The following is a 16,235-nucleotide window of genomic DNA, read 5'->3' as shown; positions in this document are numbered from 1 at the left end:
TGTCAAGGGCACGACTGAATGTGGCTTTAGTGCTATACTTTAGAAATGTTTCATACAAATAAATTTACAAGTAAGAAGAAATCAGTTATACTACTTTTTCATTCAGAAAACAGCCACCAAAACTCTAAATACTAAATTCAATAAGGTTTACAGTATATACCCTAACAACACAGAATGCTCAATGGAACGTTATCAACTACGTTCACTTCAACTCAGTAGGAGCCTTAGTTTTATTTTATTTTATTTTATTTTAATTTTTTTTGAGACGGAGTCTCGCTCTGTCGCCCAGGCTGGAGTGCAGTGGCCGGATCTCAGCTCACTGCAAGCTCCGCCTCCCGGGTTCACGCCATTCTCCTGCCTCAGCCTCCCGAGTAGCTGGGACTACAGGCGCCCGCCACCTCGCCCGGCTAGTTTTTTGTGTTTTTTTAGTAGAGACGGGGTTTCACCGTGTTAGCCAGGATGGTCTGGATCTCCTGACCTCGTGATCCGCCCGTCTCGGCCTCCCAAAGTGCTGGGATTACAGGCTTGAGCCACCGTGCCCGGCCCTTAGTTTTATTTTTTAAAACTTTCGTCAAGTGCCAAACCCTACCTCCAGGTGGCAGTATACAACTGTTTGTTTTAATCATTTCCACAGGATCTAGTGGGAATCGAGCTTTGTGCATTATCTTTCCTATTTTTTCATACTACTACTTCCTAGTTTTCTTTGGAATTAGTGTGAATATCATTGTGTCTTTTGCTGGTCTCAGACAGCAATGCAGTATCATATAGACAGGCCGGCTGGCCACAACATCCTTAGGCTGGTTACACTAAAGCCAGGTTTAGTGAACAACACTAAAACTATATAGAATTTCAAGAAGGGTTTATACTTTAAAATGTATTTTCAATGCAACCACAATATCTGGAACCAGAAGTTTTGAAATCCAGTAGTTTTATACATCAATGCACTTAACGATGAAATAGCTCACATCTTCCCTTTCTTTTATTAAACTGATAATGTTGCAACTTTCCCTGTTTTCAAAAATTGGATGAGAAGAGCACCAGATTTTAAGAAACAAATTGCTTACCTAGGCTCTTGAGTTCTCACAAAATCAGGATCATTTCTTTCTCTGTCTCCTTTGGGTGGTTTGATCTGAGCCACCGTCATGCTCTTACCTGACAAAGACTCTCTGCAGCCTCCTGTGGGCCCTGGCTACTCATCCTCTCCTGCCCTGTGGGCCACTCATCCGCCACAGTGAGCCTTTCAAAACAGCTCTCTGGGCGTTCCCATGGCACTTAGGCTCTACATGGCCTATCCTTTCTCCCTCCTCCCCTCATCTCCTGCATCCCCCATTTTGCGCCCTCTACCAGGCTGGAGTGCTACCCAGGCTGGAGTGCAGTGGCGCGATCTCGGCTCCCTGTAACCTCTGCCTCCTGGGTCCAGTTGATTCTCCTGTCTCAGCTTCCCGAATAGCTGCAACTATAGGCGTGTTCCACCACGTCTGGCGAATTTTTGTATTTTTAGTAGAGACGGAGTTTCACCATGTTGGCCAGGCTGGTCTCGAACTCCTGATCTGAGGGGATCCACCTGCCTCAGCCTCCCAAAGTGATGGGATTACAGGCGTGCACCAGCCTATAACACTTGTCTGCAAAATACCTCTATGATTCCACTCCCTCACTTCACTCACTCACCCTGTTCAAACATCACATCTTAAAAAAAAAAAAAAAAAAAAACACGAAAAATAAATAAAATAAAATTAAAAAGCAACAAGACCCACTGCAGATGCATCATCTCCCTCTCTCTACTTGCCCCAACTTCTTGTCTCTCTAGGCTTTGAACATTCCCTGACATGTTACACATTCGCACGTATTTTTACCTGTTTCTGCAAACCTGAATACAGGTTCCACCAGGAACAGAATTGTTTTGGTGTATCCCCAGTGCCTAGAACAGCTAGAATGGTGCCAGGCATACAAATGCTAAATATTTGCTAGATGATAGCTGGGTGTGGTGGTGGGCACCTGTAGTCCCAGTTACTTGGGAGGCTGAGGCAAGAGAATCACCTGAACCCAGGAGGCAGAGGTTGCAGTGAGCTGAGACTGTCCCACTCCAGCCTGGGCGACAGAATGAGACTCTATTTTAAAATGTATATGTATTTGCTGGATGAGTGAATAAATAAATTGATCAGTGTTTCTGCAAACTTTATTTCTACCTGTCACTTTATAAAAAAATGCATTTAGTGTGGGTTTTTGAAAAGCGCTTCCACAGACTACAGTCATGTACATGATCACTCCGTGGACCAGACCCAACAAACAAGTCATCGTGAAAAGTGGCCAAACAGGTATTACTTGTATTAACAGCACAATCAGCAAAGGAGATAAACCAATGGCTAACTATTCCTGGTTATCTATAAGCAAGAGAATCCCCTGACCCCCAAAATAAACACACTAGACCCTCCAAAAAGATCTTTAAAATGTACCACATACTTTTGCTAATAACTATTGGTCTTGCTACTAAAGACTGTTTGACAAAACAATGGCATAGAATAAAATATCCTGGGAGAGTCATACATGAATGAGTCATTTATAGGGAAATGGCTTGTAACACTTGAAGCTTCCCATGTCCATCAAAATCAAAATGGAGGTGAGCCAGGGAAACCAATTAACTGTATGTGGTCTGATGCTTATTCAGTAAGGACAAGACATTGAATACCTGCAGACTCTCAAAAAGCATCCAGGAATGCTGTTCAGAAACTCCCTGTCTCCAGAATGACACTACGTGCAGCTTAATGGCCTAAAGCAGGGATTCAAAACCAGAGACCCATGGATAGAGTTCAAGTGGTCTGTGAATGCGGATGATAAAAAACAGTGATATTGGCTAGGTGCGGTGGCTCACGCCTGTAATCCCAGCACTTTGGGAGGCCGAGGCAGGTGGATCACGAGGTCAGGAGTTCAAGATCAGCCTGGCCAAGATGGTGAAACCCCATCTCTATTAAAAATACAAAAAGTAGTAGGGCATGGTAGCAGGCACCTGTAATCCCAGCTACTCGGGAGGCTGAGGCAGGGAGTTGTTTGAACCTGGGAGACGGAGGTTGAAGTGAGCCAAGATTGCGCCTCTGCACTCCAGACTGGGTGACAGAGCAAAACTTCGTCACACACACACACAAAAGGTGATATCTTTGTATTTATAAACCTTAAACTGAAAATTAGCATTTCCTTTTATCCTAAATGAACGTAGGCAACAAACATAGTAAAATAGTACCAGTGCCTGTGACTCTGTCACGAACAGAAATCACAGTTATTTTCGTATCATGTTTTAGCTGCTGCTAATGTCTCAAAATATTACTTATTCTCATCATTCCTCAGAACAGTGGTAGCTATTAGATTTACCGCTAGGTCTTGTAATTTAATGGTCTAGCTATTAGGTTTATGTCTACCTATTAAGTCTTATAATTTAATGAGCTAATAAATAAGAACATATATTACCTATAATTCAAAAAATATTTTTGAGAACTATTTCAATATATTTAGGGCACAGGTAAGCCTATGTATTCTATTTCATGCGATTGAAAATATCATTCTGAGAAGGGGTCTAGAGGCTCCACCAGGCTACCAAAAATATCCAAAGGACAAAACAGTTAAGAACCTTGGTCAAAACAGAGGTTTTGCAAGACTGTGGCATTTGCCTCCTTAGAGATCTATGGGCTGGAGACCTTCTTCAACAGGCCAAGAAATAATACCATGGTCTCCCTGTACTTTAGATTCTTTTAAAATACATATATAGCTATCTGCATACAAAAATTGTAGATCCAAACAGACTAAGCTTGCCACACCTTAGTCTCCTATGTTGCAGGAGACCACACAATGGGCAAGGCTTAAGAATAATAAATGAGTCCATATAATTTCAAAAACTATGTCTGAGGTACCTATGCCTCTTATGTGTAAAATATGAGGAACACGGAACCTGGTTAGGTAAGATCCCTACAATTCAGGATGCAAAATATTCATTAACCCCAAGATGCAAAATACGTAATCCAGTAACTCTTCTAGTGTTAGTAGGAAAGCACTTCCCTTTTTTAAGTAAGAAAAAAGGGTTTTCTTTCCTCTACTCATACAGCAGCACCAAGATCTGGCCTTTTCCCTAGGCCAGAAAAATACATCAGCTCTCTCTGTTAAATGTACTGAACACAGAACAGTTACCGATTTAAGTGATAGTTTAAAAAGGGCTCATTATTTTGATCATCTTCTATTGCATAACATGCTAAAAGTGTTACAAAAGCACACCCTCTCTTATATTTCCTTAAAAGCCCTTAAAGGGGCACGAGGTAACTTTTTAGGTAACAGAAATGTTCCAAAGCATGATCGCAGTAGTGGAAACAAGATTGTATACGTTTGTCCAAACTCATTGGATTGTGTCCTTAAAGTTGGCGAGGGTTTTCTTAAATGTAAAATATACCTCAATAAAGTTGACTAAAAACACAATTTCCTACTCATTTTTAAATCATGCTTCCCTTTTCCAAAAAGAGAATAATACTTGGGTTTAAACGTTCAGTTCCGCTTTCTGTGGTGAAACCCTGTCTGAAGTCACTGTTATTCACACATCCATGGCAAGCAGTCAGAGCCCCCAGAGGAATGACTAAGTACAGAAAGAGCACAGGAACTCCAAAATAGAGGCGCCTTGCTCCCAAAATGTTTCTTTCCTGGAACTGACAAACGCAACACTTTGCTAACAAGCAAAGAGCTTGTCACTGGCTTACTGCAGTAACAACCATTGTAATTTACCAAGTAAGCGTATTATCTCTAATCTGTGTAAAATCCTAGAAATTAACTATTAGCATTTCTTTTTTTTTTTCTTGGCCAGTTCCATATGATTAGTAAGCAGGTCTGATTCACAACCCCAGTCCCATAAGTATGTTCAAACTCAAATATATGTAAATGTCCCCGAGAAGCTATATAAATACAGTTCCAAAAGACTAGAACATAGATGGTAGCTTTCTTCACCCAACAAGATTTGACCCAGCAGCTTCAACACGCCTACGGATGCCACACAAAATTAGAATTAGCACTGTTTTCTGTAACGACAAGCAGCTGATCTTTAAGTCATCAATTTAAAATAAAAGACTGGTTGTGCGCAGTGGCTCACACCTGTAATTCTAGCACTTCGGGAGACTGTGGGGAGGATCACTTGAGCCCAGGAGTTTAAGACCAGCCTGGGCAACAAAGCAGGATCCTGTCTCTAAAAAAAATAAAAATGAAAAATAAAAATTTGTCGGCCATGGTGCTGTGTGCCTGTGGTTCCAGTTACTCGGGAAGCTGGCACAGAAGGATCACTTAAGCCCAGTAGCCCAACGTTGCAGTGAGCTATGACCACACGACTGTACTCCATCCAGCCTCGGTGACAGAGTGAGATCCTGTCTCTAAACAACAAAATAAAAACACTAAAATACAATAAAATAAAAGACTGCCAATGCAAGGAAAGCTAGTATTACAATAATGACTAAAGTTCAATGTAAGAGAGAGCTCTAGATTTTGCTTTTCATGATAGCACTGCACTGCTTCTCGTGTAAACGAAGGTGGTCATGCCACTCTGGAAATACTGAGCTAAGTAAGGCCATCTCCACCAACTTAGGGGCTCTGCATGAAGCTCATTTATTTCTGAACTCGTTCCACTCCACCAACTACAATTAACACAAGAACACTCATAATTTGAAAATAATCTCCCATAAAATGTGCCTGGACAACAGTCATAACATTACCAGCTCATAGATGTCTTCCTCGGGCTGTGGAACATAGTGCTGCATTTTGTTTTCTATTAGAAATTTCAGGCGCAGGTAATGAGCAGAATGATCCAGTTGATGTGTCTGGGACAAAAGAAAGAAAGAAAGAAAGAAAACGCCCGTTCAATAGTAAATAAGCACAATTAGTTCTCCACCAACATATTATGTATTCCCACGACCAAGAGAGATTTTTTGTGTTTTTTCCTGTTTTGTTTTGTTTTTGAGACGGAGTTTCACTTGTCGCCCAGCCTGGAGTGCAATGGCGCAATCTTGGCTCACTGCAACCTTCGCCTCCTGGGTTCAAGCCATTCTCCTGCCTCAGTCTCCTGAGTAGCTAGGATTACAGGCACCCACCACCACACCCAGTTGATTTTTGTATTCTTAGTGGAGATGGGGTTTCACTATGTTGGCCAGGCTGGTCTCGAACTCCTGACCTCAGGTGATTCACTCGCCTTGGCCTCCCCAAGTGCTGGTGTGAGTCACTGCGCCCGGCTCAATAGAGATTTGATACTAAATGGGGGTATAAGGTTTCTACACGTCTTAAAAAGTCTGTATCGTAAATACAAAAAAATTTTTAAATAACTTTCATTGAACACATCGGTAACATTCCAAGGGTATCGCAGGATTTAGTGGCAACAACTGACTCACATCTCCACATCTTACTTGATTCATTGTGCTAACACTGGTGAAATTTTCAACAAAACACAGCAGATCAAAAAGGTTCTTAAATATAACTTCATAGACAGGTGATCAAAGAACAGGGTAACAAGAGAGGCAAGAAAATACTGTATTTACAATGAAAGAAGAAGGCTGTGCCCGGACAAAGTTGTTTTTTTAACCACATGGGGACAGTGGGACAGTTATTAACAGTTCATTTGCAAGCGAGTCAGTGTGAAGACTTACTCGAAGTGAAGTGTTGGACTTCAGTCTTATTTATATACTCCCCAAGTGAGACTCTCTCCGGGGGCAGTGCTAATAGGCATGTGTCCAACTACGGAAACACACTGAATGACTTGCTTAAAGAAAACAATTCTAAAATTGAAATTTTCAAGGCTTCTCCTTTGGTCTAGGATGGGACAATAGATTTTTTTTTTTTTTTCTGTCTAAAAAGTAATCCTTGAATTAATTTTGAGGAATAAGTAATAACAGCAACATGGTTTTATAGTAGACAGTCAAGAGGATACAGGGAAAAAAGAAAATGCTCTCCGAAAGTTACACAGCAACATGAAAATATATTGCTAGAGATAAAATGTTTAAACCAATTAATTTTTTAAAGCATCCTTATCTTTTAGAGATATATCCTAAAGCGCTAATAGATAGAAATGATATAATATCTGGAATTTGATTCCAAAATAAATAAGAGCTGGGGGTGGGAGTGAGTAAATAGATAAAACTTAACTTGATCGTTACAGATTCTAGGTGATAGATACATGGGAATTTATTACATTGTTCCCTACTTTTATACAAATTGGAAATTTTTCACAAAATAAATATAAAACCTCTTCGCATTCAAAGCTCTACAGGTAAGAATTATTTCAAAATAAATAAAATTAATTTTTAACTGGTTCAGTACTCTTTCTACTTAACCCACCCTCAAAATAATACTTTTAAAGTCAAACTAACAGCATTCCAATAACTATTCCAGTAATATATATTCAGTTATATCTAACCAACTCTTAGATATGCCAGACACCTTGTGCAGTAGTGAGAATACAGAAACTAACAAAACATAAATGCAGTCTTCAGGACTGTCTGCAGCTGCAAGTAAAAACCATGTAGATGTGGGAGGTGAGGCAACAGTGGTTTAGCATTTTAAATAAATACGTACATGCAAGACAGGCAACCTGCATTCTTGCAAAAGCACATTTCCAGAAAGTGGAAATGAGTTCACTCTGAACACACAGCAGAAGGATAAAGTTTTCTATCAGTGATTCTTGGGAACCCTAACCTTTCTCCTCTCCTGAGTAATATGATAGTTTGCAGCCTGCTGTGCCGGACACAGATGCCATTCACTGAACACGTCCCAGTGCACCTGGCTTTTGTCCTTTCACTGTCTGTATTTGAGACCGGATGCTCAATGTCCAACAGATCCATGATTGTTGATGTCAAAGATAATAAGGGTGGAGGTGAAAGCCCGGGGAAACATAAAACAGGGACTTTTTAAGTGTGCTACCTACTGCTGGAGAATCAAGATAAATAAACAACAGCAAAATACTAATATTTAGGGTGATGTGTTGAGCAAGAAAAGTTTTCCTAAGAGAGATCGAAGCTGCAAATGCTTCCCACCTACCTGGGTCCTCACTGAAATCTTTAATTAGAAGCAAAAATTTTGGTTCACCATCTGTTTCCGACTGAGGCGGAAGAGAAAGAAATGAAATTTCATGGGTTCTTAGTAACAGGAACAAATCCACTTGGAAACCTTATCATCATCATTAATAAACACTTTGTGGGCACTCCTTAATGAGACTGCCACGGAAACAGACTGTCTTCCAGAAATCAGGCCAAAACAGCAACCTCACCTAAGAAGATTCTGGTTCCTGAAACTTCAGTATGAGAGACAGCCCACTGTCAGGCACAGATAGCCTAAGGTGGTCCTGGTGTGGACTATGGAGAACTCCATCATCCCCTAAATGCTACAGTGCTGAAAACGTTTCTGCATACATGCAGAGAATGTCAAGGCACCTCACTTAAACTGTGTAATGCACTGCGGAGAACTAAAGAATGATAACTGTAGCAATGGCAATAAGAATGATTCTTGGCTGGGCGTGGTGGCTCACGCCTGTAATCCCATCACTTTGGGAGGCCAAGGTGGGCGAGTTGCTTGAGCCCAGGAGTTTGAGACCAGCCTGGGTAACACGGTGAAACCCTGTCTGTATCAAAAATACAAAAATTAGCCAGGCATGGTGGGGGTGAGCCTGCAGTCCCAGCTATTCGGCAAGTTGAGGTGGGAGGATTGCTTGAGCCTGGGAGGTCAAAGCTGCAGTGAGCTATGACTGCACCACTGTACTTCAGCTGGGAGACACAGTGAGACCCTGTCTCAAAAAAATAAATAAATAAGTAAAAGGAAAAAAAGATTCTTGCCACCAACCATCATATTTTTCAAACTTGTTTAAGTTACAATAGTATCTTGATAACTTAAAAAAAAAAAATCAGCACAAGCAGCGAACATAAAAATTATAATGGTCTTACTTGTAACTTAAGAGCCCTAATTTTGGTCAGTAAATAGTTACTCTCAAAACAGGACAGTGGATCAAAATATATACCAGTGTGTCTTATTATTTTGGTAAAAGCTTCCCTTGTTAATCATGGCTGGTTTAACATAAAAAGAAAATCTTAATGAATTAATTAAATCAGATCATCAGAACTAACAAGAACAATTTTACGCTCCTCAGATACCTGTTAGTCAATATCAAAGCAAGTCAAACAACTAACTATGTTCAGAATATATCTTTGTGCAAAAGAATTTCAAATGTTAATGGATATTTAAACATAGTAATTCTAAACGTGTGGCCTTGCTTTAGACATAAAACATTCAAGTGAAAATTCAAAAGAAAATTCAGACTTGTAAAACAGTCAAGGAAAAGTCACTTAGGAAAAAATTTAAATGGTATAAATTTGTTTTCCAATGTACATGTACTTAAGTTACTAGCATTTGATTCATTTTCAGGCAATGGAGCCACAAATTATACCATAAGTATTATGGTACAACAATTTTTAGTTTCGTTGGCATAGTTTTTAAAATTCGCATCTTACTATGACTATTTCAAAGGATGAAACAGCAAAACACAATGTAGATATTTTCAGTAAATAGTTTGCACCAATTAAAATAGATAACATGTCTCAGAGTTTATTGCCTTAGATCTCCTAATCCATTATGTTTTGCTCTTCTATTTCTCTTCATATTCTTCCATTTCAGTCAAACTTCTAGAAGACATATAAACGTGCAATTACTGTATACAGAAATACAAACATGTAGTCACTGCATACAGAAATATGTATCCACATACACACACACAAAGTGCTATCGTAGAATTTCTTTTCTTTTCTTTTTTTTTTTTTTTTTTTTTTGAGACGGAGTCTCGCTCTGTCACCCAGGCTGGAGTGCAGTGGCCGGATCTCAGCTCACTGCAAGCTCCGCCTCCCGGGTTCACGCCATTCTCCTGCCTCAGCCTCCCGTGTGGCTGGGACTACAGGCGCCCGCCACCGCGCCCGGCTAATTTTTGCATTTTTTTAGTAGAGACGGGGTTTCACCGTGTTAGTCAGGATGGTCTCGATCTCCTGACCTCGTGATCCGCCCATCTCGGCCTCCCAAAGTGCTGGGATTACAGGCGTGAGCCACCGCGCCCGGCCAGAATTTCTAAAGATATTTTCCCTCCCCTTCAAAGTAACTTTTTCTTTCTTTAAACGCCAATGGTTATAGCTATCCAAAGCCATAGCTGACGTAGTAAAAGTATGAAATAAAACTGACACATGGTCATATGTGAATAATATCAGTAGGTATAAATGAATGAAAATATGTTGCAATTATTTTTGTACTTGTAACGATCAGAATATATCCAAAACCTATAGGCCAACATCGTTACCTGCTATACTTAGCAACAATCATTCCAGTAACATCTCTGACATGAATTGTATATGAAATGAAGATCTTGAAACTTTTACTATACCAGAACTTGACTGGTGCTCAGATGGCAGATGGCAAACTGATGTGAAATGATGTGGATCAAATAGAATAGGAAAGAGAATGAGCTGAATGCAAGAGACAGAAGAAACAGATTGATTATTAAATATTAGAGAAAGCATCTATCACCAGACATTGAGAACAACAATAATGAAACAAAAGACAGGCATTTTTACAATCATCTTTGTTTTCAATGGCGGGGGGGAGGGGGGGATTCACCATGACATTAGATTGTTAATAACATGGGGCACTGTTTTCCCCATTATCTCCTTCCCTCTTAAGAATAAAATCAGATCCACTAATTACAATAAGGTGTTTTCCAAGGAAGAAGTAAGCTTTAGAAGGCACCTGGCCCTGAGCATACTATATCACTTTTCCTACAGGGGTGTTTTCCCAAAGACCATCAAATTCTGAAACGCACACACAAGTCTTCCATTTTTAAACTCATGAGATTTTTTCTGTGTATTTCTAGTACAGATGCGGTTTTGCCATGTTGGCCAGGCTGCTTTCGAACTCCTGGACTCCCTCCTCAGCCTCCCAAATTGCTGGGATTACAGGCGTGAGCCACCGTGCCCGGCATAAACTTATGAAATATAAAGCTTGTTCTACACCACCTTGTCTTTGCTTTTATTTCTATGTCTTGGGAAAAACAACTGAAGGCCTAGGGAAAATTGGGCAGGACTTTTACTGTTGGAGAAAGGGATTTTGTACCTTAATAATGCCATCAGAAACCCTTCAAGTGACAGGAATAAACACTTTAAAAGGGATCAGTCCACTACATTATCTAGATATGGTCTCTAACTGGCAATGACAACATTATTCTTCATTCCCCTAGTTTCTTCCAAAGCAAAAGCTTGAAATATATGTAAACTGGGCCAATCATTCATTGCTTCACTCATTGATCAATCTTCCACCAATCAATGGTAATTGGAAAACTTTGGCTTAACCTTCTATTCCTGACTGAGTTGAAAGCCAGTGTGCAAGATGCTCCAAAGCCATGTTATTCCTCTGGAAACACCTTCCAGAGTTGGGCTTATACAAAAAGGCCAGAAAGTCCTACTTTTAACACCTTCATCTGCGGATCTGACAATAACTCTTCAGCTCTGCAGAATGTTAATGGGTCTCTAAAGAATTGTGCTAATCTATAAATAAAGGAATGCAGAAATCCTCTACAGACCAATTTTGTTAAGTAATTAACATGAAAAAAATTGTGAACAGAGATACCATTATCTCCAAAAGCCAGAACCCTCGTACATGAAGGATTCAAAGCACATAGAGAGGTGCTATCATTTATTTTTAACATCCATGTCAGGGCTGACTTTGGTTATGGCCCAAAACAAGTGATTCTTCTGTTTATCCTCCACATCCATAAGACATTTTAAGAGGCTAATTTGAGCTGGACTGTTCCATTTCCCTGATTCATATGAAGAGCCATGTTTTTTCTTTAAAAAGCCGCCTGTGATTTGCTTTTTTTAAAATACAAAAATTGCTGATTGTAGAACTACAAAACTGAGGTACCTGTGGAGGTAGTGAAAGTCATTCAGTATTTACAAACATTGTGTTGAATGATGAGATCTTTAAAACGTCATTTTATCCATCCAACTCTTCTAGGATAAAATTGTGATAGAAAAACTTTTCATTTTTTTTTCTTTTAGCAGCCCCAAAGAAGACCAATTCGCTCCCCTAAGAATATATTCTAGATTCTTCTGAGCCTTACTGATTGTCCTTCCTGAAGACTAAACCCAGGTTCTGAGAGTTCTTGTAGACACCCGGCACCGCAGGATGCACCCAGCTGTAGAGAAGCCAGACGTGGGTTCAGTCTCTCCTTTGCAACTGTCTGTGACGTGAGCTCAGGTAAGCAGCTAAGGTCCTCTGAACTTCACTTCCTCCATGGGTACAATGACAAAGTCTCAGCTCTTTCTCAGGCTCAGACCTGATATGACTACTACATAGAACTATTAATGCTATTCATTATGTAAAAATAAAAACAAGCATGCAAGTAAAGTTCTTCTTTCCGCTCTCTCCCCTAACTTAACGCCATTCACCTGGCGACCCGTCAGGGGGAAAAAAATGAAACCAGGTTCACTTTGAAAAAGATCAAGGCATTTCTTCCATGGTTTAAGGTGAAAGTAGAGAAAAGGAGCTCAATCATTTGTCCTGTTTCTAAAAAGGCTAATTCTGTGTTCACAAAAGAGGAATTTCCCACCAGTGGAGGTCAAACTTATATTTCCTTCCATTTTCCCAAATTCTAAAGATGCCCATAGTGTATCGGTTACTGATTAAAGAGCAGGTGACAAAACGGTACCCATAATATGCCACTGAACACATGTACGTGTGTGTGTGGGGAAAAGAATGAATGGTCAAACGTCTAAACGTTTACAATAATTATTTTTGGATTTTGTCAATAAAAGTGGCCTTAATTTTCTGTTGTGTTCTTCACCTAGATTTTCTAAAAGGTTTGCAATGAGCATGTGATACGTGCATTAGAAATCTATCAAACACACACGTTGAAAGATGCTACTTAGAAGAGTTCCTCTCCTTCCAAAGGTAAAGCATTCACTAATATAATTATGAATATTATCACAAAGGAATGCAATGCTGCTGGAAATGAAAGAGAGGTGTGTTTTAAGCACCTTCCTCTCCCACATGACTCTAGGTTTCCACGTGTGCCTTAGAAGATTCCTACACCCAATCTGTTCTTGGAGAAACAACCCAAAGCAGCTCCATACCTTGCAAATCAGCTCCAGGGTGTCCCGTGCAGTGTCCCCCGGCCGGACGACCGTCAGGGCAGGCTGATTATTGGGCAGACAGAACCAGGATGGAGTGAAATACTCGTGGACCCAAATGTCGCAGTCAGGGTTGTGCTGGTGAACGTTAGGTAAGACCACTTCTTTCTCCCTCTATAACAAGAAACAAAGTTAGCAGGGCACCAGCAGTGGAGCTCTGACAACCCTAGATCCCCAGACTGCACACGGGAATCACCGATTCCTATGAACATGGCCCACGGCAGAAGCAGAGGCAGTGGTGGGAGGCAGGGGAACCCTTGGAGAGAGAGAAACTACTGAGAAGGCAGATTTATGGTGCAATGGGGAGATTTCAAACTTCAGCTGTGAGGCAGGCTTCACACCTGGCCCACAGCATCCATAGGTGATCACGGCATGAATGAATGGGCATCAAAATTTGGAAGAAAGAAAGAAAGGGGTCACCCATTTGGCTCAGCTTCATGGTTCTTATTTCTTCCACAAACTCATTTCAAGTTTCAAGCAGGGAATTCCTACAGCAAGCATATCTGCCATGTGAACTTTATAGTTCAAAGCAATGATGATGCCCCAATACTTTTTTTTCAAAAAGATAATGTGTTAGCACTACATATTTATATTTATAGAGAGCATCATTTTTGTGCTCTCCTTGGACCTTCAGCACGACCCCGGGGAAAGAGACAGTTCCATTTTCCAGATGGAGGTCAAAGAACTTGACAGATAACCTCATGGCACAATGTAGCAAAAACAAGCCTCCTTTGCTGCCATCACTGTATATCCCCCCCATCACTGTGCCTGAGGACCAGGGAGTGGAGGAAAATTTGTGAATGTGGGAGAAGGGTCCGAAGTCCTCCTTCAGCAGCTGGGTTAAACCTAAGCAAGCTAAGCAGATGAAGCAGAGGATGTTCCTTAGATTGATACAATGTTATGTTGCTTAGATTGATACAATGTTAGGAGCCCATCCCCCACCCACCCCCACAACAAGTAAGCAAGGAAAGAATGATGTTAGATTTCAGCAATGTAAACATAATATTGATGTTCAATATATGCTAAGTAATAGGCCTTCATTATTGATTTATAAGCAGGCCACCAGTTGGTAAATATGTACCTACTGATCAGTAAGAACAAGGCTGGTATCAGCAAATTACAAGAAACAAATTTCCCAATGAAAGTTGAGAAGTGGTAATACAACCTCCCTTCATACGAAGAATGGGATCCAAGAATGGGGAAAATGTTTTAATAAAAGCCACTAAACTAAACCCAACTGCGGAGGGTAATTTCAGCCTTGACTTTCAACAGAGTTGCTTTAGCAGATAAGCTGGACTCCAGGGAAGGAACTGTCAAAAAGCAATCAGCATACCTAAATTCCATTAACTGTAATTGGAATCTTCTGACTCTGTTCCAGCATGCCACATTAAATAAATACCCCTTAGCACTGAATCAACCCAAGTTTTGCATCTAAATACTCTGAGAACAAGGCATTCTAGCCCGGATGTGGGAGAAAGAGGTATCTTGGAAAAATGGAAAACCAAAAATGCTACATAGAAATCCAATGGACAAACTTTTGCAGTTTCCAAGTTCTGTGGTCTAGAGAAGATATCTCAGTATCAAATGTGGACTAATAACGGTATGCAAGATAAACCGGCCAACCTCAGAAATGACCAAGTTAACATCAAAAACTATGGTTGCATTGCACATAGGCCCAAAAACTGAATTTCTTCAAATTTCATCAGAGACAGATGCTCAGAAAGTGGCCATGGATGAGTATTTCCAAAGACAGTGGCCTTTATATCCAGGATAGCATCATTCATTAACAGTTTGGGTATGAAGGAAAGAAAAGGCCTTCCCATGACCACTCTTCTCTCTTCCCCCCTCCAATAGCAGAACTCCTCATGGCACTCTGGATTCTGAAACTCAGTTCCATCTACAACATGAGGCTGAGCCACTGATGACTGACACTACTTGGTTACATGGCAACTGAGGGCTGAATTCTGTCATATTGATTCTGAGCCTGAGAACCAGAGGATCACACCAAGGTCACATTATCAACATCAGACCACCCCCATCCCCCACACAAACAGGTTCCCAGTATCACTACTAGGGTCTTGAAAATGAGAGACATCTATTTATTTAGAGACTGAAAAAAGTGCCCAATAAAAAAAGAAAATCAGTATTTTTATGGGCTTTCAATCAGAGCGGTTTGAAAGCCCCTGTTAAATCCAAGCACAAGGCTGAACTAAGTCTGTGAATCTCTTTTTCTTTTCTTTTCTTTTTTCTTTTTTTTGAGACAGCATCTCGCTCTGTCACAGGCTGGAGTGCAGTGGCTCCATCTCCGCTCACTGCAAGCTCTGCCTCCTGGGTTCACGCCATTCTGCTGCCTCAGCCTCCCGAGTAGCTGGGACTACAGGCGCCCGCCACCATGCCTGGCTAATGTTTTTCTGTATTTTTAGTAGAGATGGGGTTTCACCATGTTAGCCAGGATGGTCTTGATCTCCTGACCTCGTGATCCGCCCACCTCGGCCTCCCAAAGTGCTGGGATTACAGGCATGAGCCACCGTGCCCGGCCGAATATTTAATTGAATACTTGACTTGGGAGGCAAATGCGTTTTTGCTGTTTTTCTTTTTTAAACGAACACGCTATCGGAACAGTTCCTTGAAACTAATGGGAGCAAAACAGCATGTGTGGGCACAGAGGGAGGTAGTAAGAACACACCTCTTCGGAAGAGAAGTTGTACACAGAGAGAAATTGGCAATGGCATAAAGTATTCAGCTATTCAGAACCCAAATTTCCTCTTACATTCTAGTGAGAAACTCACACATCGAATGGTAAGTATGGGAAATGTGATGTCAGCAGGAGAATGTTCTCGCTACCACTCCGTTTTAAATATAAAATGATTTTCCATCTCTTGTTGACTTATTACATAACTTTTAAAAACTGATCATTTCAGCTTTTAATATTGAGTTTACTTAATTTTAGTAGCTCAAGACAACACGGCACCATGTATATGTTGATGCACTTGCGGTACTTTCAGAAAAGAAAACACA

At 40.7% G+C, this 16,235-nt stretch overlaps 1 protein-coding gene across 6 annotated transcripts in view; it reads right to left on the bottom strand.

Annotated features, from left to right (window-relative positions):
- The window catches only part of TIAM1 (TIAM Rac1 associated GEF 1), a 348,490-nt gene that overhangs the window by 79,549 nt on the left and 252,706 nt on the right, over positions 1-16,235 (bottom strand). For 5 of the 6 annotated variants that reach the window (XM_037990630.2, XM_073009856.1, XM_073009851.1 and 2 more), the window contains 2 exons: positions 13,161-13,331; positions 5,730-5,834 (listed from right to left, as the gene is read on the bottom strand). In XM_037990630.2, coding sequence (XP_037846558.1) covers positions 5,730-5,834; positions 13,161-13,331 — 276 coding nt within the window. Of the gene's footprint in view, positions 1-5,729; positions 5,835-7,698; positions 7,998-13,160; positions 13,332-16,235 lie in introns of those variants that run through there. The other variant, XM_073009860.1, reaches the window with a different exon arrangement.

This window comes from Chlorocebus sabaeus, chromosome 2, assembly GCF_047675955.1.
Source record: "Chlorocebus sabaeus isolate Y175 chromosome 2, mChlSab1.0.hap1, whole genome shotgun sequence".
In the NCBI taxonomy this organism is placed as follows: Eukaryota; Metazoa; Chordata; class Mammalia; order Primates; family Cercopithecidae; genus Chlorocebus; species Chlorocebus sabaeus.
This window is presented reverse-complemented; position numbering and strand designations above follow the sequence as displayed.